This window comes from Aptenodytes patagonicus, chromosome 1, assembly GCF_965638725.1.
Source record: "Aptenodytes patagonicus chromosome 1, bAptPat1.pri.cur, whole genome shotgun sequence".
NCBI classification, from domain to species: Eukaryota; Metazoa; Chordata; class Aves; order Sphenisciformes; family Spheniscidae; genus Aptenodytes; species Aptenodytes patagonicus.
In genome coordinates this window covers 216,729,193-216,752,993 of record NC_134949.1, presented here as the reverse complement: position 1 = coordinate 216,752,993, position 23,801 = coordinate 216,729,193, and the positions used below count along the sequence as shown (strand labels likewise).

The following is a 23,801-nucleotide window of genomic DNA, read 5'->3' as shown; positions in this document are numbered from 1 at the left end:
TCCAATAAAGGATGGAGATTCTCCTTGGCTCTCTTCTTGTCATTAATATATTTGTAAAAGCCTTTTTTTGTTGTCTTTAACGACAGCGGCCAGATTGCGTTCTAGCTGGGCTTTTGCCTTTCTCATTTCCTCTCTGCACGACCTAACGAGATCCCTGTACTCTTCTTGAGTCGCCTGCCCCTTCTTCCACAAGTGGTAAACTCTCCTTTTGTTCCTGAGTCCCAGCAAGAGCTCCCCATTCAGCCAGGCCGGTCGTCTTCCCCGCCCGTTCTTCTTACGACGTACAGGGACAGCCTGCTCCTGCGCCTAAATATATTCGTGTAAAATAGTTCTCATGACATTCTCATTTTTCAGAAGCAAAAATCTATTCCGTATTTTTATTTTTTCATGATGCAAAGTAATTATTTTGTGTTGAGACAAAGATACAGGGAAGAAGCAGGTTTTGTTGGGACTACTTTGCTATTCAGTTGTTCTGCATTATAATCTTACAAAAGCAAGGTTACATTAATATGTTTATGGGAGAGGGCTGGATTGAAATAATCTTGACAAATGTGGGTATATATCTACATCTGAGCTGGTCACTCCAGGCCCCATTTGCAGACAGTGGAAAGAATGAGGTATTTTTAATGATGTGATACATCTCTCCCTAGATGTCTAAAATCAGTCGGATGAATCGTGCCCTAAAGTTAGATGAGATGAATTCCATTTCAAGTGTTTAATATGGTTCTGGCTTAATAGTTTGAAAGAATTTTTCTAATAGACCCAGAAGTGTTCAGCAAAAGTGCAGATATTCACATCCACGTTATTTAATCAAGTGAACAGCAGTCTTGGACCACTTTCTCGTGAAACCAGGCAATTCAGACTTTATTGAGCCACTTCTAGCGTTTTGTGAATGTTCTGACAAAAGGAAATCATAGACTGTGATGATCTGCTATTAATATAGGACCTAATCTTCAGAGGTGGTTTGTGTCCTCAGCTCCACAGAACACGCACTGCCTTTTAAAGAGTCCTGGGTGTTTTGCAGGACTGGGCATCAGGAACCCAATTCCTATGTGTACAGCACCACTTTTCCCATTTTCAGGAAGCACACACATACTAATGAGCCTCGAGTTGTCCTGGCAAGGTAGCCAGGAAGACTGAAGAAGGTGTCCTGCCTGTGCTTGGGAGCAAAGAACTGCAGATAAATTTGATAGATTTGATTTGGCTGTAGTCCTTTTAACCCTGCACTTGTGTAAGGAGAGATGTTTCTCCTGTTTCTCCCCATTTTAAGGCCCACGCTGAGAATGCACAATCTCATATAAAAGGTGGGAGAGCTGAAGCATCAAGTGGGGGCATGACTGTAGAATCAAGGCGAGTGGGAATTGTTATCTATCACTTAAGGGGTCTTAAGGGAAGCTGTGATCAAGGAGTGGATGGAAGAGGTCAAATGTCTTAGTTGTTCTAAAACTGGGAAAGAATCTGATTCACTAGGACTTACTGTGTGACACAAAGCTTTCCAGGGGCACTGGAGCTAACTGAAACCCTTGGCTGACTTGTGCAGAACCAAGTTTGTGGTATCTGCACTTATATGTATATTGTAATAATTGCTTACAATACCTGGTCACCGTGTTCCAAAAATAAAAACAAAATGCAGCTCATAAGTTGACCGTCTTCCCTCCCACTAAACTAATTATTAGATTGCTTAAAAGTAACAGTTTGGAGCTTTGCTTTAAATGCTTTCTGGGACCCTGGCCTTCAGGAGTCACCTTTCAAGCAAGCAAGAGAAACAGACTCTTTTTTTTCAATATTCATACAGATTCAGGAGAATGGGCTTACAGAAAAACACCAAATATCTCAAGGCTCAAGTTAAAATTGTTGAAGCATTCAATTTTCAAAATATATTTACATTCTTGGAAGTGATCCTTCTTTGGATGGACAGGAATTAAATAAACGTCTCATTTTGCAATGGAAGAGTGTTTTCTTCCTCAGTATACTAGCAGGGAGATTGTAATACTTTTACTTTCTTTTAGATAATCAAACTGAAGATGATCTGTCAAAATCAAGTGGGTCTATTCCACCTTTTCCTGCCACGCACTGACGCTAGCTCGTGTGTCTCTGTGATAGAGACAGATCTGTCTCTCTCTCTCTTGTAGAGAACAACTTTATTAATACTAATGTGAGTTTCAAGGGAGTGCCGTGAATTGACCGGACTTGCCTACAGAAAAAAACCGATCAATTCAAATCCATATTTCTTGAATCTCTTATTGGATGGTAAATAGACTGTTCTTTGGAGTGGAAATGCAACATTAGAATAATTTTATTTAAACTCAGGCTGTAAATCTTTGATGTGGACAATGTAACCTTGAATGATTTCACAGTTTTGCTCCGCATAGTTGTGAAATCAGCCTGAAAATGCGTGTTAGCTAGGGCAATGCAGTAATGCAGATTTGTAGCTTATGTACTTATAACCATACAGACAGGCATAGAGCATTTCTTCTCCCAAGTCTGAATATTTTAAAACTTTTGTGACAGCTATGAAATCCTGCTGCAGCAGGATGAATAAAAAGTTGATTTGCTTGTAGTTTACCAGAAGAACTGTTCTTGGCTTGCCAGGATAAGCAGTTCTTTAGTGTGTCTCCACAGTTACACTAAATACATTAGATCCTCTCCATGTATATTTTGACTGTGGAAGGATGACTCCGAAGTACAAATCAGAGTTTGAATCAGCTAAAAAAACTGGCAGAGATGGATAACAAAGTAATCTATTGCTTTATTGCTTCATGTCAAAGATACAGTCATGGGTTAGGGGATGTGAAAATTTGCGGAGCCACATTTGGAAATCTCAGTGCACCCTTCTGCTGCACACTGATGAGCTGTAGGGCTTTTGTCCAAATAACTTGTCTGTCAGCTACGCAGAAGCTCACTTGAATTACAGCCTTACAAAAGGTTTAAGTGTGTTCAGAGAAGAGATATACTCTGCGTACAGCAGAATGCTGTGTATTTGTCACATAAGAATGAATTAAAATAGCCAAAAGAACCAAGTAGAAAATACAAGACAGCCTATAGAATATTTAACCACCTGTTATAATTTCAGAAATAATTGTTACTTGCCACTGAATTCCAAAGAATGTGGGGTTTTTTTCTAAAAAAAAAAAACTATAGAAAACATCATATTTTCTGTTAAATTCTGCAGACCTTACCTTTAAATTGAATATACTTCTGCAGTGCAGAACCCTATAAAATGACATTTGTTTCTTGATTCTATAAGACTTAAAGTGTGACTGTATATTGCAGCTGTTATTCCCTTTATGTTACCTACTAAAGTGATTAATAAAGATTGCCATGCGTCATTTTCTAACAGTGCTACAGGCAGTACTGTAAATCGTTTACTGCATAGACCTCTCAAACAAATGTTTGACAAAGGAGGGGAGAATGTTAAAGATTAAATTGACTGTGCTGTACATCAAGCAAGACATTTACAGTCATTGCCATATTTGTAGTCGGCTCATGTCCACTTTGAAACCTGCAGTAGTAATTTTTCTTTTTCCAGAAAATACTTACAGTGCCAGGTAGAATCATAGAATCATTGAGGTTGGAAAAGACCTCTAAGATCATCGAGTCCAACCGTCAACCCAACACCACCAGGCACACTAAACCATGTCCCTAAGTGCCGCATCTACACGTCTTTTAAATACCTCCAGGGATGGGGACTCCACCACTTCCCTGGGCAGCCTGTTCCAATGTTTCACCACTCTTTAGTAAAGAAATTTTTCCTTACATCCAATCTAAACCTCCCCTGGCGCAACTTGAGGCCATTTCCTCTCGTCCTATCGCTAGTTACTTGGGAGAAGAGACCGACACCCACCTCACTACAACCTCCTTTCAGGGAGTTGTAGAGAGCGATGAGGTCTCCCCTCAGCCTCCTTTTCTCCAGGCTAAACAACCCCAGTTCCCTCAGCCGCTCCTCATCAGACTTGTTCTCCAGACCCCTCACCAGCCTCGTTGCCCTTCTCTGGACACGCTCCAGCACCTCAGCGTCCTCCTTGTAGTGAGGGGCCCAAAACTGAACACAGGATTCGAGGTGCGGCCTCACCAGGGCCGAGTACAGGGGCACGATCACTTCCCTACTCCTGCTGGCCACACTATTTCTGATCCAGGCCAGGATGCCATTGGCCTTCTTGGCCGCCTGGGCACACTGCTGGCTCGTGTTCAGCCAGCTGTCAACCAGCAATTTCAGGTAATTTCAGCTATGCTTACTATGAGTCCTGCTTGGCTTATACTAAAGTGTGAGAGCAATAAGATTCTTTCTTTCATTAATTTCGGAGATATACTGTATGGCAGGCTGATTTCTTCCTTTATAAATTGTAAATAAAATACATATGCTCAAAAAACAGTTTTTGAATATTATAAGGGACCTGCAATAAACAAGAACTGCCAATATTCAAAAAGTGATGGGTAGGAAGGTGCTGACTTTTGATTGTTAAAATCATCACCTGCATGTGTTAAGTAAATGAATTTGATAAGCAAAACAAGAGACGCCTGTCCATTCCCAGCAGCTGACTCTCCCGCTGTTCAAGCTCTGGCTGGAAATCAACAGAAGCATGGGCAGGAGTGCCTTTTTTCCTGCACTTAAAGGCTACTTTCATAGCAGCCACACACAGATGTCCAAAGGCAGAAGCTGACCCTGCATCTACCAAGTTCCTTATTGCAACCAAGAAAAGTCTAACTGTTGTGGAAGTCGTATATACCTGAGATAATAAGGTATATTAAGCAGCAATAGTTGTATTGTGTTTTGCATTATTGTAGATGGTGTTTGCAAATCTTTTAAGATTAGGGCAATCAAAACAGATTTATTTAGACACTTTTAGAAGTTATATAGACGTTTTAGCCAAACCGCATGGAATGCAAGAAGTTCCTCTGACATCAGGCTTTAAAGTAAGCCCTTGACATGCTCAGCTTGATAGATGCTAAGAATTTGGGAGGTTTTGAAGAACCTTAATGTAATTGTGTCGCACAGGTATTTTAAGCAAATTTAAAACTCAGTATTCATCTGTCCCTTCAGATTACTTCCCTTATGAAATTAGTAGTAGTTCTGAATTCACCTATTCTTGGGCAAGATTAGATTCCATACTAATAAAAGATTTTTAGGAAAGAATTGACGCTAGCATTCAAAATATTTTTTTCCAAATTATGCTCTTCCCCAAATACAAAAGGACATGGATGTTTTGCCCAATTTATAATTATAAATTGCAACTGGCTATTTAGAATATTAAGCTGCTTCTTTCTTCAATTAGGTAATGTCAAGAAATACAGTCAACTTATTTTTGATTTTCAGATTTTCTTCACTTTGAGTTCAGAGCAAGTAATCCACTTTTTTTTTTTTTTTTGCCCTGGACATATGCAGTTCCAGGTACAACGGGACTTGTGTAGTCACATCCAGAAGAAAGGAGGATAGGTTTTGGCAGCCTGGACAAGGTGCACAATAGGATGTGAGCTCTCAGAAATGTCAAGAGGGACATGGGGACAGGGCAAGTCTGCCTATGCCATACAATCAGCCTGGCCACGTGTCCTGTGCAGTATGAGGATGAAAAGTCCAGCTGTCACTCCATAGCCCAGGAATGGCTTTTTCTTATTTTTTTCTCCTAGGGAACTCCACCTCCTTAAATTTGCTTCTCATGGGTGTGCTGGGGCAAAAGCAGTGCGTAGCTTCATGTCATTTGTTTTCTCATATCCCTAAATCCCCTGCACAGGAGGCTTTGTGAGAAAATGACTGGCTTGAGAGTCACAACACCAATTATAGACCAGTTACTGCTCATAATAGTTGGTTTTTATAATACGTTGCCATGGGTTTTAGGGCAGTCTTTGAAGAAGAACTATAATGGTTTTGCTACATACTTGTCCAAAGGACGTCTCTTCCCTGAAGGGTTGGGGGGTTTTTTGTTATTATTATTATTAAGCCATTCTTTGCTTGTACTGAAGTGTGAGATCAATAGTTGTCTTTCATTACTCTCGTATTGCTGAAGATCATGCTTTATCCCTGACAGTATTTTAACTTATTGCAGGAGGACTCTGCCCAGGGTCTAACGATCCCTGTCTGGAGAAGCCGTGCCCAGGGGACATGCAGTGTGTGGGGTATGAAGCTAACCGGAGACCGTTCATCTGCCAGTGCCCACCAGGAAAGCTTGGCGAATGCTCAGGTGCATGTCACAGCGGTAAAGGGGGATATACTTGAACAACAAAGTGCTGCCATTCTCATTTTGTAGGTCGAGGTGCCACTGAAGTCAACAGAAGATGTACTGCTTAACTCTTCTCAGTACTGGCACTTGGCACATCTGTTTATAAGCCCTGTAAAATACTTGGCTATGGGGCTGTGTGAAGACCATGACCCAGTTTCCATTGGGAAATTCCCACTGACTTGGTTGAATCCCTGATCAGCAAAACAGGCTGCTGAGAAAAGAGGGCTTTTCCTAGAGACTGTTATGTCAGATGTTTTCCTGCCATGGGCAAAGCTCTATAATTAACTCTTCTGCTTACAATTTAGATTATCAAAATTCCAATCTTTATTAACGAAAACTCTACACCATCCCAAAAAGAAAGTTTCAGGACATTTGTTAGTTCTCTGCAGCTATGTTGTTCCCCGGGATACAAAGAGCCTGGTGGAAAGCCCATGAAGTGGAGCTTTCCGTTGACTTCAGTGAATCCAGGGCTGCTTGACAGAGGACGTGCTATTTCCCTGATGAAAACACAGCAGATACGGAGCTGTATCACTGTGGTCCTGGGCAGTGGTTGCAGGGAACTCATTGCAAGGGTTTGGCTGGCATCTGCTCACACCTAACTTTATACCCATAACTCAACTGCCTGATGTACAGGCATGGTCATCTTTGACTCCCTCTGTTATCAGTGAGGCAGCATAGGTGCCTCCAGGGGTGTATAGCCTTAAAAATGCTGAATACTTGGAGATACCTCTCTTTTTTATGTGTGGAGAAATAGAACATTTCTCCATCCACTGAAAAATAATTTTCCCCAAATATACAATATGTTTTTGTAGTAGGTGCCAGCCTTTTTTCCCATCAAAGTTGTGTTTTATTTACTTCTTCCTAGACATTCTCATTAGCTCTATAAATTCTTTAATTAACTTGACAGTTGAGGAATTATTTCATGTGTCATTAAAAGAACATGTGTCTTTTCAAAATGGTTATTTCAGGCCACACTTCCCTTAGCTTTGCTGGGAATAGCTACATTAAATACCGGGTTTCTGAAAATAGCAAGAAAGAGGAATTCAAGTTGGCTCTCCGTCTGCGAACCCTGCAAAGCAATGGGATTATAATGTACACCAGAGCTAATCCCTGTATAATTCTGAAGGTAATTAAAATAACTTATCTTTTCCACAGTTGTTTTTCTTGATTATATGTTTTGTTGGGTCTTGATTTGGGGGATGCTGTTCTCATTTCAGCTGTAGATTGAGAAGATGAAGTCTGATCTATTTCATGCTAACAGGGAAAAACAACAATGTTGACAATGGCAGCAACAACAACAATCAAAAAAGCAGCTTGTTAGTGGTAGTTTACTTGGAAAATGCTCCATTGGGTGCTGTTCATTATAAGAACATTATGTGTTTCTGCACGCAGGAGCCGATCTGCATGAGATCTAAGATTTGGCCATTTGTATGACCATATAGTCAAAACGATGCATGCTGAAATAGCTGTTCTTACCCTGTGTCCGTGACTGTGGTTGGAGGATATGCCCTCACTGCTGTCAAGTTAATTCCAGAAACCAACTGCTTAAAACGTGTCTCCTACTGAAGATTCCTGCACTCTGTGAATTAAGATTATTTGTTTAGAGAGGCATGGGGAAGCTGGAGATTGATATCCAATCAATATTTAATTGGTAACCTCTCCATGCATTTTCATTCTTTGTTGGGTTTCTGTGGAATGGCAAATATCTGCTGGATGGAAAAGGAGTGCTAGGCTCATCCAAAAGCCTGCATGTATAGTACTTCTGCTAGAGCCTCTAAGGTACAAGATGAAGACATTGACTTTTGTAACTCGGCCATGTCTGAGCAGTGGAAGAAATGGCACAGAGCCTCTTGTGTCTGTATTTGCAATCTTTAGAGTTCTTTTGGTTGAATGCTTAGGTAATGTTAAAATGTCTAGATGAGTTGTTAATGGCAACAAATAATTTTATAGCTGTTAGACTGAAATATTTCATGAGCAGGAGTACTGTCTGTCATTCACTGGGGACTCTCAGCGTTGTTCGGATTTGTACAAGACAATTAAGCTCTGCTTTGAGACATGTAGAAATGCACAGTTTGAACTTTTCAGTATACTTTTTTGTTCAAAAAATCAAACCAAAACTGCAGGCTTGAAGACCACCTTTGAAGTCTTCATCATGGTTGCTTTTAGCATATATCAGTAGGGAACGTTTGCAATTTTGTAGTTTTGAAAAATGCTTGGAAAAAAACAAATGGCCCTGGTGAAAGGTGCCACTTGAAAACAATAGGAGATGATACAGAGACAGACTGAAATGGAGTTAGAATGATGATAGGATAATTTATTTTATTAGAGTTTAGTGTATAATACTATCGTGATTAAGGAGTCCAGCAGGTCAGGTCATAGGCAGCTGAGTGGAAATCTCCAGCTGAAGCTGGGAGATTTTGCTGCCAAAAGAGGAAAATTCATGCTATTACAAAAAAATGTCCCTTATTGCAGTCACCTGGGTTGAGTTTTTAGTTGTGGGGTAGGAATTCTGTGTTTTCAGTCACTGCTTCACACAATCATCTAACCATTTTGCTTTGAAAGATACTAGGAGGAAAAAATAACACTTGAAGGAGCAGTGACAAGAGCTGTGGCTATTCTGCTCCCATCTCAGAGGCCAACCTCCAGGTCATGCTCTTTTTTGCTTCCTAGCTCTAAGAAAGGATTTCCAGCTCTGAACCCACCTCGTGCAGCACTTAGCAGAGAGCTTCAGACATAGCTGCTGCTTCACGTGTCTGATGAGAGGGTCTGGTATGCGGTGTTATGGACGCAAAGGCTCCGCTTTCTCCCATGCATCGGGCAGGGAAGAACACAGGGAATTCCCTTCCCAGAGCCTCATGCTTGGCTTTTAGGTAGGGCAGGATTTGCTGTTGCAGTGGGTACATCCTTTTCCCAGGTCTAGCCCTTGGCTTCTATAAGCATAGGGCTTAAAGAAAAGCAAAGCATTACATTCAGCATGTTTTCTGAAGAAATGGCATCACTTAAAAGATCAGGAATTGCTAATTTTGTTTGTGAAGGTCATTTAGCAGAGGAACATTGGACTCACAAAAGTGCTCTATGGCAGACAAATGGCATTATGCTCAAGGGATGTAGCCATAGCAGGTCTCTTGAGAGATGGCAGCTGACTCATAAACTGTACTTTGCGAATCCCTAACTGAGATGCTTTCAAGGAAGTTACCCTTAGACTTTCTAAGCATATGTTTTTACATTTGTAAACCAGAGGTAAGGCCTTTTTAGTTTTGTTTTTTTTTAACCAGGTATGTATGTTGTGAGATAGGGAAGTGCTCAGAAATGAGGCCGTTAAGTAGATTAATTAGAGGTCTATAAATGTGAAGTTGTTATCATTTGAGCATTGCTTTCAATTAAATTAAACATGAGGAGAAGCTTTCCAAATAGAGGATAAAGGATGGGATCCTGTGCTCTTTTGAGCACTCTGGCATCACTCCAGCAAAGCACTTAATCACTTGCTTAACTTCCTGTATTTGAAGGCAATTGGAACTACTCACATACCTTAATTTTAAGCATGCACTTAAGTATCTGCTGGATTAGCACCAGAGGGCCCAGCACCAACACTGAGCTCCAAACAAAGGCAGAGGTAGAAGAAATTTAGACCAACCACATAGTGCGAGCCCATGGGAGAACGGGCAGAAAACAACACCACTGTTGGGGCATATAGTGACACTGAATTTTTTGAAGCAAGTCTCCCCCATTGCAGTCTATTTAAAAATTAATGCTGCAATATGGTTTTCAGTGTTTAAAGGACCAGCTTAATTTTGGGAGCTCATACATTTGTGATAACTCCAGGGATGGAAATATTCCATAATCATAACACGGTGTCCTTCTTGGATGAATAATAAATTCCATAGAGCAAACTGCTTGTCTACTACTTTGCTGAAAGCCTACCAGCTACACTGTGTTGATACAATATAATAAGGGTGTTATTTATTCAGCTGTTTCTAATAAAGCAACTCATCCATTGCTTTTGAGAGGTTGGCCATTTTTTTCATTGCGCGCTCTTGCTTTTAAGACAATTGAAGCAAAATGAGATGGCCTTTTTTTTTCCTTTGAAAAGATTACGTGTGCCAAACACGGTATCACCATTTCCTTCTTCCTACGTAGCATCTATCTGCGAAAAGTAAGATTTAACAATTTAAAGCATTACGAAGCCATTGCAGAAGAGAATTCCATAACATTTCTTTTTCTTCAAGGAATATAATGGAGATTCAACTTGTTTTGTGAAATTTAAAGGATTAAAAATAGGTAAAGAAAGACTTTCCCATCATGCCAGAAATATAGCTGTTAAATGGTAAAAGGCAAGCATATGTTCTTCCATCCAGGCAGTTAATGTGAAACTTTGCATGGTTTAGTTAAGTGTATATTATACATTTTAATGCATTACTGCTACATGGCTTATGCTGGATAAGACTGAAGCTTGGATATGATCCCAGTTATGGCTAGAGTTGAAACGAGTAATGTTTTAATTAAATATACCGTTTTACACAAACGAACCTGAAATGTAATTCGGCTAACGAAATATTTCCCCAGATAGATTAGTAGGCAGCATGCTGTATCCATGGTGTGTGACTGCAGACGGACTGTGTGAGCCTAAGGTGGTCTCAGAAGAAACATTTGATCATTTTATTACCTATGTTGATACACAAATATGGACGTTAGCCAAATGTCTTAGCCAGGCTAATATTCCAAAATAATTTACAGTATGTGTTTGGCTCCATTTTGCTCATTGAATGAAACTGTTGAAATGTAACAGATTGCATCAGCTTTTGGAGCCTTGTCTGTTCTTTGTACTTCTTTGCCCATTTTACACAGGTGAGGAATTTTGTGCCTGTAGGAGCATACATGCTTAAGTATGCATTAACCTCCCCGTCCTAGTAGTTACAATGAGAGATACTGTAACTAAGCCCAGAAAGCTCTGAGAGATGGAAGCTTGGTGGGAATTTTCTGCCCAGCTAGGATGAAGCAGTGTCTCTCTGCTTTCACCTTGATGCGGAGGGTCTCTGCTGGCACTGTGGGCTGCGTTGGCGAGGGGTTGCAGAGTTTGCATCTCTGCTGTGAGATGGAGTAACTCAAGCTCTCTGCTGTGTTACATCATATAGATGGAGAAAAAAGCAGTGCCACACATTCAGTCCTGAACTGAGAGTCTGATGCTACCAACCCTCGGTCAGACCAGTCATCCCACTGACGTTATTGTCTGGATAACTGCTGAGCCTGGACAACAGCATTGGCCTTTCACTGGATTTCCATACTATTTGCTTGAATGTACCTCATTTAGTAAGAAATTAACCTGTAGTTCAGCTTTTCTTGGTACCAAGGTCCAGGCTATTATCAAAGAGCCCTGTTTGAGGATTGAACAGTGTCCCTGACATCAGGGCGGTTACAGGGAATAATGGGAACACCAGGGATTAATTGCTGAATCAAAGATCCATGGTTGAATTCTCCATGCTTAGGAGTGGAGACATCGTTTCGCCCTGTTGAGTGGAGGACGCTTCTCCTCCCTGCCCAGCCAGCCTAGCTGCTAAATAGGCAGGACAGGAGCCCTTTGCAGCCCCCGCTCCTCGCGGGCTCTTCCTGCTCTTCCTCCTCCTCCTAGAGGCACGGGGCCATCAGGGGACAAATATTTCCTCCCTGACCCGCTACAGCAAGGCCTGTGACCATCTGATTAATGAAAGTATTTTTATGGTCCCATTGCTAGGGGTATCAGGGCATGTCACAGTCTTTAATGTATGTATCTGTAAAGCAGTGGTGTGAGGTAGGGAAATGACGTTATCCCTCTTTTACTGACGGAGACCTGAAACTAATGACTTGCTTGAGATCCCAGAGGAAGAGTGTTGCAGAGTGTGGATTGCCATGCATATCTATCACATCTTCTTAGGCTAGTACTGTAAGCATTGAACCATCCTTTCCATCTTTCACTCTAGCCTAAGGTGGAGGTTACTAGTGCTTTTTTAATAAAAGGAAGGGAACATAGCCTTTCAGACAATATATATTTACTGTGTATGTCAGATCATCTGCTGGTAAAAAGAAGTAAAAGTGGATGAGAAAGATGTATAAAACATATTTTAATGGCAAATCTTTTAGATCATCGTTTCCCGTATACAAATGGTGTAATATTTATCCCAGGTGCTCATATGTGGTGTTGTATTTATAAAGATAATTGGAAAAGCATGTTCTGTGAGTAAGGGTTATAGACATGCAGGCAGTAGGTCCTTCAGGGTATAAGTAGTCTTAGGGGAGGTATATGTATATTATACACAATCAGTAGAATAGTTTCCATAGGAAAAAGCCTTTTGAATAAGAAGCAAGTTAACTGCTTATCCGATGATGGCTGTTTTTCAAAGTGTAATATGTTGGCATGTATTTTTCTGTTTGATTTGTATTCCTGTTGAGCCAGAGCACACTTTCTGAGCAGCGGCTTCAAGGTTTGTGGACTATTTTGTTGCACAGGGAGAAAAGAAACTATTGCTCCATCGCTGGAGAAAAACCGGCTCAGTTTATCAGGGCATCTTGTTTACCGAGATTCCTCCTGAGCAGATGCTCTAATAGGCCCAATTTCAATCTACAGAAATAGTTTACAGCTGAGTTTTGAGTCCCGTAAGAAAAGATTTTTTAATGAAAAGTGATCCAGACTTATTTTTCTATACATCCATTAGCCTTTTTTGATTGAGCTGTAGGAGTACTAAGCAACATCCATCCCTCAATCATGTTGTATTACAGTCACAGATCTCATTTCTTCTCAGTTTTATTACATCCTACAGGTCAAGGACTTCAAAATAGCCAGCTGCCCATAGCAGGGGCTAATTCTTGCTCTTCTGGCTCCTTCTACATGTGTATCCCTCTAATGCCCCATGCAGAGTAAGTAGGTAAGTAGGTAGCTGGCAAGTCTAGGGAGCTTGTCACATGCTTAGCTTCTCTGTGTCCACACCATCCAAGCGATTGCAGAGCACCCCAATTGCCCAGTGTGACTTGGCTTGAGGTTACAGCCCAGTTCAAATTCAGCTGGTCAAGAGACTGAGGTCTGGAAAGGAGAAGGAAGTCCAGAGATCATCAGAACTCAAGATTTTACCCTTAGCTCTTCTCCAGGTAGTTTTGTGAACCTCCAAGGACAAGAAAATGCTGGTAATGACAAGACAGCACAGTCTGCTCCTATAGATTAACAGTATGCCATTTGCCTTCAAGCCACATCAGAGAGCCTGGCAGAGAAGAGTTTGAGCACCAGTTCAGACACATGCCAAGGGATGCCTCTAGCTAACATAGTTTTAAATGACTATTCATGCCAGATGCGGCCAAAGACAGATGGACACAATGCAGCATTCTTACATCTGCATTAGCCATGCCAGTTTAGCAGGCCACCAAAGCTCTGGGGGGTTCTTGCATTGACAGCTATGGCAACTCTGCTCTGCTAGGGGAGAGCAGTAGGGTTGTGTTATGGATAAACCAGTGAGAGTACAATGTGTGCTGCAGGGAAGGATGAAAAAGGACACAGCGCCTGAACTTTTCAGGGAGATAAATAATGGGACAAAACTGTCTTGCGATGGGGTTTGCAGAAATAAATACTTCCTAGAGCATGACATAAAGGTAAAATAATTGCAAGAGCTTTCGGAGAGCTTGAATCCAATTAATGTGTCATAAGAAATTATTTCCAGCCTTGTCAGCTATTTTAAACTTATCTGCCACCTGTTAGAGAAACCTAAAATCTTTGGGTAAACTGCTAATCAGGAAAGCGGCACTTCATACCTATTCCCTCACTCTGCACTTTGCCTGCCCCAGCAGGCTAGCACAGATTTTCCCTTTATGAGGACTTCAGATGGATGAAGGACAGGAGGGAGAGTGAGAAATCCTAACAACCCCTCTAAAGCCATGAACCTAGCATAAACATGAGGAAAGAAAGAAAGAAAAGCAAGAGCCGTCTTAGGTCATCTGTGAGGTATACACAGAGCAGGTAGTGTAGCATCCTTGGAAAAAATAACTGATTTTTGGTCAACCAGAATCTTACTGTTGTACTTAGAGAAACTGAACTCATGACACTTAGGGACAAATCCACACCTTGCTGAGATGCTCCAAAAGGTTACAGAGGAACAGGATGTGCGCGTGAGCAGAGCACCTAACATCCCCAGCTGAAAGCAGTGGCCATTGACTTTGCCACAAGCCTCTCTCAAACACTCAGAGGCGGTCCCTTGCCCTGACTGCCCTTTTGGTAGAATCAACCACCGGGAGCAGAATCACAGCGCAGGGGCGGATGGCGGGACTTGCTTAGAGAGACACGACTGCTCAGCAGCAGAGCCAAGAGCAGAACATGGGTACTCCGGTCCATGCCCTGTTCAGTGAGACATATTGTTATCCCAGCCTGTATTCTGCATCTATGTTTTGTCTATATTTTCAGTTTGCCTGCAGTAACTGGCTTTGGGTAAATTCTAAGTAAGCTGATACTTATCACCTTGGGTTTTTTTCTGATGATAAAGGCACAGCTTTTTGCTGTTTTAGTGTCATGTAGGAGAGCAGCTTTAACATTGTATAGAGACTGTCTAGAAGTCCTCTGTGTTTCCAGACTCTCCATGAGACCATATTACAAGACGGCTGAGTGCCTGAAGCACTTTGATTTCTGTTTTCCTCCCGCAGATTGTCGATGGCAAACTGTGGTTCCAGTTGGACTGCGGAAGTGGCCCGGGAATCCTGGGAATTTCTGGCAGGGCAGTTAATGATGGAAACTGGCATTCGGTCTTCCTGGAGCTGAATCGCAATTTCACGAGCTTGTCCCTGGACGACAGCTACGTGGAGCGCCGCAAAGCCCCCCTCTATTTCCAGGCTCTCAGCACAGATAGCTCCATCTACTTTGGCGCCCAGGTCCAAGTGGATAACGTCCGCAGCCTGACTGACAAGAGAACAACGCAGGTCTTGAGCGGTTTTCAGGGCTGCCTGGATTCAGTTGTCCTAAATAACAACGAACTGCCGCTCCAAAACAAGCGCAGCAGCTTTGCAGAAGTGGTTGGCCTGACCGAATTAAAGCTTGGCTGCATCCTCTACCCCGATGCCTGCGAGAGGCATCCCTGCCAGAACGGCGGCACCTGTACCAGCGTGCCATCTGGTGGTAAATATTTTGCATTACTTTGTGTGTTTCCCCCTCCCCATTTTCCTCTGTAATTTATTGCCAGAGATGGTTGTATGCAGCAACATGCTTGAAAAATCTCATGAACTCTATAAAACTCTGATAGGTATTGCAAATTGTGTAAAAGCTGTTTGCTCTATAAATAACGGTGAAATGGCGCCCCTTCTCATTGCATTAGTGTTCCAGGAGGAAATTGATTTATTGGCTGTTAGGGTAATCCTATTTCTATAGAAACCAATAGAATTACAATTACTATAATGCTCAGCTGGATTTTTTAGGATCCATTTACAGCATCGAAGGCTGTACACAAAGATGGTGATTTCAAACATCCATCACAGATGCAACGGCACTGTTGCCTTTCTCTGTTTCTGAAGCTGTCACAAATAATTACTGAGCTGTCCACAAATTCCTTGGTCCGTTTGTAAGTGAGTAATTTGATTACGTCTGCATGGAAAATAGCGAGTCCGCCCCATTATAAACCCCCCAGAATTGTATTTTACAGCTTCCTCGGAGGCCTGAGTGCTTCAAGGTCTAAGTAATATTATCCAAAGTTTATAGGGCATTGATTTAAACCATGCTCGTGTTGGAATTTCCTATCCAGTGGTTATATGGTGGCTTGTGTGATTTGGTGCCAGTGACTTACTACCCAGTAACGCAGTGCACAAGTTACCAGACCATAAGAACAGTGAGCATCTTAGCAGGAAGAAAGCAAATGGCAGACATGTAGGACCTTTTCTCTAGGGCTATTCTCCCTCTGCAGTGTTCAGGTTTCTCTTCCAGTTCCCCATATTGTGTTAGCAGGCAGCATTGCTCACCTTTTCTGGCAGACTAAAACTTTGTCTCAGTGAGCTGACAAGGTCTCATAGCAAGGACGTTTTAGGTAGAGGACAAGGTCCTCTAGCAGGGACATTTTCCAGTCTGAACAGGAGGATGCTCAACAGAGAGGTCTTCTGCAAGTTCAGAGCTTTCCATCCACTTATTGGCAGTGGGTTTGGTCATGGTTCCCTAGGGAAGTTCCCACTAAACTCTTTTTTCATGGAGCATTTAACCACTGTCCAGGGCTTTCTGCTTTACTGTGTCTGTGTAGTTCCCTTGTATCCATAATTGCTATTTCTGTTTTTCATTGTTTTAAACCTTGTTCTCATATTTCCTTTTGATCACCCTCCCTCAAGTAGATTTTTCTAAACTTTAGGAACTTCCTAAACTTTAGAACAGTTTTAATTTTAAAGGCTGAAATCTGGTGAGATCTGAGCAAAACTGACTGTAAGACAGAATTTTCTCACTTGGATAACCCTGCCCTTATAGAGTAAGCCCTGACAATGTGAATTTATCTCAGCTAGCATCTCCTCTGGATCCTTGGCTTTGATTCAGCCACTTCTCCCATGCCAGGGAAAAGGGTACGTCAGGGATGCTGTTGGCTTTGCTGTTGGTGGAAGGAGGTGGGAGGACAGCTGAGAGGAATGAAACGTAGCACTGGCACTGGCAAGCCAGGATGTGATGTGCAGCACAAGGACAAATGTTGCTGCTTGTGTGTGTTGTTAAGGGTCTTTATTTACTAAGGGAAGGAAAGAAAATGAGTGCTGCACAACAAGGGCAAAAGAAAATCATTCTGAGGCATAAGGATGCTGCAGCCACTGACTGAATTGCTAAGCAAGATTATTTAAATCCCTAGGAAATATGGCTGTAATATGTACATGAACATAACATGGCTTTGATTCAGACTCCATACTTAATAAATGAGGTTAACCATTCGCCTAGTATTCTAGGAAGCATGAGAACAGCTCCTTCTATTGATTTTATTTGAGTCTATTTACAGTATTGCTCAGCAATCTCGTGATGAGTAAATTGAAACCTTTCTAACAAAGCATTTTACAGTAATTTTTTTTTTCCCAGAGCCATGTGCATGCCAATTCAAACTGAGGGGAGCAGTGGGGCAGGGGAGAAACAGGCGGCACTGAAGATTAGACCCATTTTATTACTGGAATGGCACGCACTGTTTTCATGTCAACATAATTCGCTCTTGGAAAGCAGTCACGGAACTGATTTAACTTGCCTGCGTTCCTGCCTCGGCGAGGGGGCACGTGCCCTGTGGGGATGTTTCGTCTGCCTGCCGTTAAAAAAATCTGTTTGCTGTTTTTACTGCCTCAGCAGTGTATGTAAATAAAGGATTGTTATAAAGCCATCATTCCAGCGCAATGGGCCCTGACCGTACATCGGTAGTTCTGCAGCCCAGCCCACAAGGAGAAGGCATGGGCATTTTTGTTTCCACCAGGCAAAGCGATTCTGTTGTTAGTGTCCTCCATATGCAAAAAGGCCACGTAAATAAATTCTGTAGAGTGTAGAGCCCAACAGCATTGCAAATGCTAGTTGCAGAGCCACAAACTGCAACGTGCATTTAAGAATCATCAGCCATTGAATTTGCTGACATAGATGTTAGCAGCTGACTTTCATTTGAAATAGAGAAAAAAAGTAATAACTCTTCATTTTTTATCTTAAGAAAGAAAATGGCAGCTTTTTTCTTTTTTGGTGGGGGGAAGCATTCAAAAATATGCTGTGCAAAGGTCCTTTTCCCAGTCCCAGGGCATTCAGTAGCATCAGGATCTCTTGACTAATATTTTCTATTATATTATCCTCCTATTAAAGTTTCTGGAAAATAATGTTCCTTTTCATAAACAGTATTTGGCATAATGATAGGATTTGTTTTAATAAATAAATCCTCTAATTTGAATTTTACAGAGCAGATTTCATATATTGTTAACATCCTTATTCTTACAAAGACCCTTCCTTTACAAGGAACTTGAGAGAGAGAAAAAGAAAGCTCAATTTTATAGCTAACTTTAAAAGAAAACAGTCAAGCAAAGGTTACCCAACATTATAACATGAAAGAGTTGCTGGCTACATGCCAGAAATCAAAGGGGGCCATGTCTAATTTACATATAATTTGCATAAATTGATCATCTAAAACACAAACCTCGATAATAGTATTCCTCTTGTGAGATCTTCCTTTCAATAGAAATGCCTACTGCCCTGTTCACCATTAATAAAAAGCTGCCTCTGATTACCTTCTTCATCCTGCGGTTGTGGGGATAGGGTAATATTACGGCCCTGTTTGGGGAATTGCTAAAGCGATGCTTTGCATGCACGAGGAGTGTGTCCACACTGCTGCTGTTAGGGTTCGTATGTATAAACTCACAGCAACTTCGAAGCTCCTGACTCAGGGACAGTGCTGTGCATAGGCTGCACGCAGCTTGGGACTGATTGCAAAGGTATTGCCCTGAAAGGAGAGTTGGCACAGGGCTAGTTGACCCATGCTGGCTCTTTCTGTCTGACCTCTCTGCTTATTGAACAGGAGGACAAGGTGTGAATCTTAACCTGCAGAAGAATGTATGGGTAGCTCAGATGCTCTGAGACATCACTGAGAGCACAGAAAAACCTCTCCGCTTTCAAAATCTGGCTTCTGGGCCAGCTGAAAGCGACCATGGCATGAACCTCTACTTGCACGCATGTGCTCCCATGGGTCCAAATCAAGTCCCACAGCAGCAGTGTATGCCCAGCATTGTCGGTGGTTAAAGAGAGGGTACTGTGTGTCCAGGGACCCCGCAGGGAGATCCCATGCATGCTTAAAAAGGGCTGGGAAAGGAGGAGGAGTGCTCACAAGGTCTGACAGCTCAGGAGACTCCTGAGAGCTATATACGGCTTTAGGACAATTTTCTTGGAGACACTGGAAACCACAGCCCTGAAATACAGGCCACATTCTTCCAGACTTTTCAGCCCCTACCCATAAACACAGGTCAGTGAAGCTATTTTTAAAGAAAGTTGTTAGCATTTTGAAACCTGACAAACAGCATGACTTTCAGAAACAGCTTGGCTCTTTGGGCTGAAATTTCCCAAGAAAATTCAACCAAGTGTTTAAAGTGTGGTTAAGCTATAAGCTGCTGAATATGAGGTCTTAAAATGGGAAATGTCACACAACCTTAATAATAGAGTGGCGTTACCAGGTCTGCCAATAGTAAATGTATGTTTATCTGCATGAATAACAACATGAGCAATCACAGCAATAGAAAGCTTTACTGTAATCAAATCCGAACACTGCGCCAAGCTTTTCAACCACAGAGAGAAACCTCATGTTTGTAAAGCCTGCAATTATAAGTATAGTTACTTCCTTTTAATTTGATCAATCCTGTATACATCTGGCTTTGATTGAAGTAAATGGCTTATGTGAGTAGGCAATTTTATTTGAACATGAGGCATTTGAGCAGAAATATCTACTGAGTCAAGGACTGTGGGCAGAGTGTGAGGACAGAAAGTCATTGCTTTCCCCTCTCCTCATTTTTTCTTTTTTAGTTTTTTTATGAACAAAGTTAAAATCCAAAGAGAGGGAAAAATGCAACCTGGCACTTAGGTGGTGGGTTCAATACATGTTTTAAAGCATGTTGGCAACATTGACACAGGAGTGTTTTTGAGGATTAGGCAGTTCATAAGAATGACATTAGGGAAAAATGGGTGTATTAATACCATAGTCATGAACTGACCCGGTCTTACTTATGTTCTCAATCTCGTTTTTTCACACACACAAACAAAGCAGCATGCTGTAATGTGAGCATACCAAACGCACATCAGTTAATTTTTAAAAGCTTTTTAGAAATTTGGGGGGGGTTAATCTTTTTTATAGCTATGCTTTTAGACATCTGGATTTAAATTCCCAGTTTCAAAGCACATACATGCCAATCCTTTCATAGAAAGCACCGGTTTAACAAAGACTGAGGTTCATTTTCATACCAACTAGTGGCAAGAGGCAATCATCTGTTTGAAGGCAAATAAGTTAAATCTGAAGTGGCAGGAATATGTATGGCTGAAGAACACACAGTTCTTGAAGGTGGCCTGGTATGTCTATAAATATACCAAAATACAAATGCTGGGAGAGGTCCTCTTCACCTTCAGTTCTTCTCATCAGTTAACTTGCCATGTAACGCTATGTGAGCAGGGCCAAGGCAGGCCTGTTTCTGGACATTGAGTTTGTCAGGTCTAGCTGCACAGCAGGGAAAGAAGCTACATGGGGAGATCAAATGCAAAAGCCAAAGCACGTAACAGATAAAAACCAGCTCCTCTTGCATGTGATAGAAACAGGAGCATACACATGTTCAAAAAAAGAATTGGCAGCAGTTCAGAGCATCCTCTTTAATAAAGCCAAGTAAACCTGAGGATAGACAGATATTCAGATGCTCAGGCTGGGAATGCTACCAACGGAGACGTTTGCTGCGTAATGGCATCCCATCTGCTGATGGCACCGTGCCTGCCTTTTGCCACTGTCTCTGCTTATTAAGTGCCAAGCAAACATAGGTACAGGCAGGAAGCCTGTGTGGTGTCCTCGCTTATAGCATGTTGCTCTTTAGTAAGGTCTGGGCTGAAAAATCGCTTTTCCTCTGGACAGGGACATGCCAACAAGGCAGGAAGAGAAGCTGTTGGAGTCAAAGTGAGAAGGTGAGACTCAGCTACATAGTGGGGACTCAGATTAGTGGAGGAGTATGAGAGAAGCCTTATAAAACAACCAGAAAGCCCAAGACTGTGTAGGCAGGAGAGGGCTATGTCTAAATAAATGTTTTAGATCACGAATGAGCTTTGATGCGAATCTTCTGATCATCCCCTCTCATTGTGCTTTGATTCCTGTTGTGGAGAGGTGAGCTCTTGAAGGGCAGGACCAGGCTTCCCTCTGGACAGTGCTGAGCTGGAAGACGTGCACCAGGATTGCTGCTAACGTGATCCTAAGGCCCTGAAATTTGCGCACTGAGGGCGCTGGGTCCTCAGCACCAACTGTTTTGCTCCACAGACGCACTGCCGTTGCTCTGCAGAGCTTGCTAATGTAGATATAGCCTAAAAGGGCCATACCATTGCTCATAGCTTGTGTTGCTCTTAGGTCGGCTGTTGGCACAGACTGCTGTGGCACATGCTCAGAGTGTTGTGGTCCTGCCCCAGCAGCACTGCAGATGTGTTTACCAGAGCTTTCTATCTTTTTCCACTGTTTCCCTCTGAAGCAATACAGTGGTGACATCACAAAATTTGCTGCCTTGGAAATGCAGGTCAATATTTTCCAGCATCAGTGTGCAAAATTAAATATTTGTATCTCTTGGAGGGAACTCAGATGGACTGTATGATCTTAAATGTTGGTGAATTTCCAAGACTTCTGGTGCCTTCATTGTGAAGAGGAGCAAGCCCTAGATTGCTTGAAAGGGTTTTTCTGTCCCCTGCTGAGATGACAGGGCACTTAGTCTTTTCTTCAGCTCTGTTGTCCTCGGATGTGGGAAGTTTGCTTATTATTCTTGTGCTAAATGGGAGGGAAGAAATGCATGATGCATTACCAGGATATTAAATTAAAAGTGTAATAAAAATTCTTTGTTAGACCAAAGATGCACTCCTGACCAAAAGGGTTTTCTTTACTCTTGCACTTTGTGGCTACAGTGTGCAGTAGGGGGCAAAATTACAGCTTTCGCTGAGAGGTTTGGAGAAGCATAAAAGGTCTGGCAAGTCTGCTGGCCAAGTCGATATATGCTGTGTACTGAGCCATCATATCAGCTCTTCACTTCCCTATTCCATGAATTTCAACATATGCTTTGCTGTGTTGGAGACCTCCCGGGTGAAAGCTTTGCAGCTCTGAGCGTGTGTGTCACGGGAAAGTTCTGTGTCTTTCGCCAGTGGCTCAGAGTTGGCAGGTGTATGGCAGTGCTTCCAACGGGAGGGAAAGTCAGTGATAAATACTGTAATTTAATCCTGTCTTTATTGCCTTTTTTATTTCTAACTTTGATTCCTAGACTTAGAATCTATGCTGAATACTTCAGTCTTCCAATATCTGACTGTGTTCCACCATCATTAAATCAAATTCAGTTGAAAATGTAGGCTTTCAGAAGCAGACTTTTCATTTTGGTCTTGTTCATACATTGCCCAATAGGGCTCTGAGCCATCTGGAGCATTCAGTTTCATCTCCTCTTAGTATAAAATGTTAATTGAAGTTGGTGCATCTTTAATATAAACAATAGGCAATAATAATAATAATAAATAAATCCATGTTCCTTTTATACTTGGTGGTAAAAGGATATTTTTTTTTTTTACCAAATCAGTATTTTTCAAGTTTTCTGCAGTGAATAAATGTAACAGAATATGTTACAGAGTGAAAACCCAGAACTTAATCAGCTGAAACAAACACAAGACGTGAAAAGAAAGTTATTCAAAGGCTTTGTCTTACAAGTGATTGGCAACTAGTAACTTAGGTACAGAAAGTTGTTTTTTAAAGTCACTTTAAAGTTATGTAGGTTTAAAATATCAGATAACAAATAGAAGAATATATCTATTCTGCTATTATATAACGCAACAGATTTGTTTATGAATAAAATGTTTTATATTCGAATTGAGCATTTTCATTTTGTTTGTACTCATTGAGACCATAAAAATATATAAAACATTACTGTAAATTTTTGAACTATAGATGTCACTGTTCAGTCATAAAATGAAGCACTGAAACAACCTTATTTATTCATGCTGTGATTTCTACCTGCAGTATTTCTAGATCAGCTACTTTGCCAACTGACAATAAATCTTCCATAGGGATGGCATCAAAATGCAATGCCTGGTGCAGTCGCACTTTTGTAATTCTTCAGACCCAGTTCTCTACAGGTCCAGAAAGTTGTTCACATTGTCTGAGTGAGATATCTATAAGACACCAAAAAATAATCCCATCTTGCTGATGCTGACCAAACATGCTTTCTAGGAATCCCCAAAGTCAAATCATTTCTCTTCTTAACTCTGCAACCTTGAACACAGCGGTGCTTCTATCTCCCTTCATAGCAGGACAATGAAACAGCATGGTATTTGAGTATCTATTTCATTTATCTTCAGTTAAATAGGATTGGACTCTTGACTGAATACGCCAGCAAGTCTGGTTCCAAGTTTGTTCTCTAAAGCCTGTCCTCATGAAAGAATTCAATTAGAGTAACTGAACAAGGCGAATTGAACCGGATAGGACATAAAAGATGTTGGAGTCTTAATGCAGAATTGCTTTTGCCTCGTGCCTCCACTGGCCTTTTCCATATTGTTTCCGTGAAATTCTTTTCCTTGTAACTGTGCTGGAAATTCCTGCCTTGTTTCCTAGAACAGTGCTTTTAAAATACGTTTTTTTTTTTGGGGGGGGTCAGATGTATAGATATAGAAAGTTTTTAAAAATATCTTTAAAAAGCTCACCACTTAGGGATGATATTTCAGCTACATCAGCTTGATCTCCAATAATCTTGACACTGAACTGAGTTGCATTCAACCATTTCAGCTCTAACTCCAGCAGTATTAATGGCAGGAAGGTTCCTGTTCCAGTTGCTATATTCAGTAAGTATGTGAACCCCATAACTGGAGCTTGAACCTTGCCTATACATCTGTTTAGGGCATTTGGATTGTGTAAGTAGTTT

The 23,801-nt window shown here is 41.5% G+C and overlaps 1 protein-coding gene across 5 annotated transcripts in view; it reads left to right on the top strand.

Annotated features, from left to right (window-relative positions):
* Nucleotides 1–23,801, top strand: part of FAT3 (FAT atypical cadherin 3) — a 346,417-nt gene that overhangs the window by 306,841 nt on the left and 15,775 nt on the right. For all 5 annotated transcript variants that reach the window (XM_076328324.1, XM_076328326.1, XM_076328323.1 and 2 more), the window contains exons 19-21: nucleotides 6,042–6,176; nucleotides 7,184–7,341; nucleotides 14,868–15,336. In XM_076328324.1, the coding sequence (XP_076184439.1) occupies nucleotides 6,042–6,176; nucleotides 7,184–7,341; nucleotides 14,868–15,336 (762 nt within the window). The remainder of the gene's footprint in view (nucleotides 1–6,041; nucleotides 6,177–7,183; nucleotides 7,342–14,867; nucleotides 15,337–23,801) is intronic.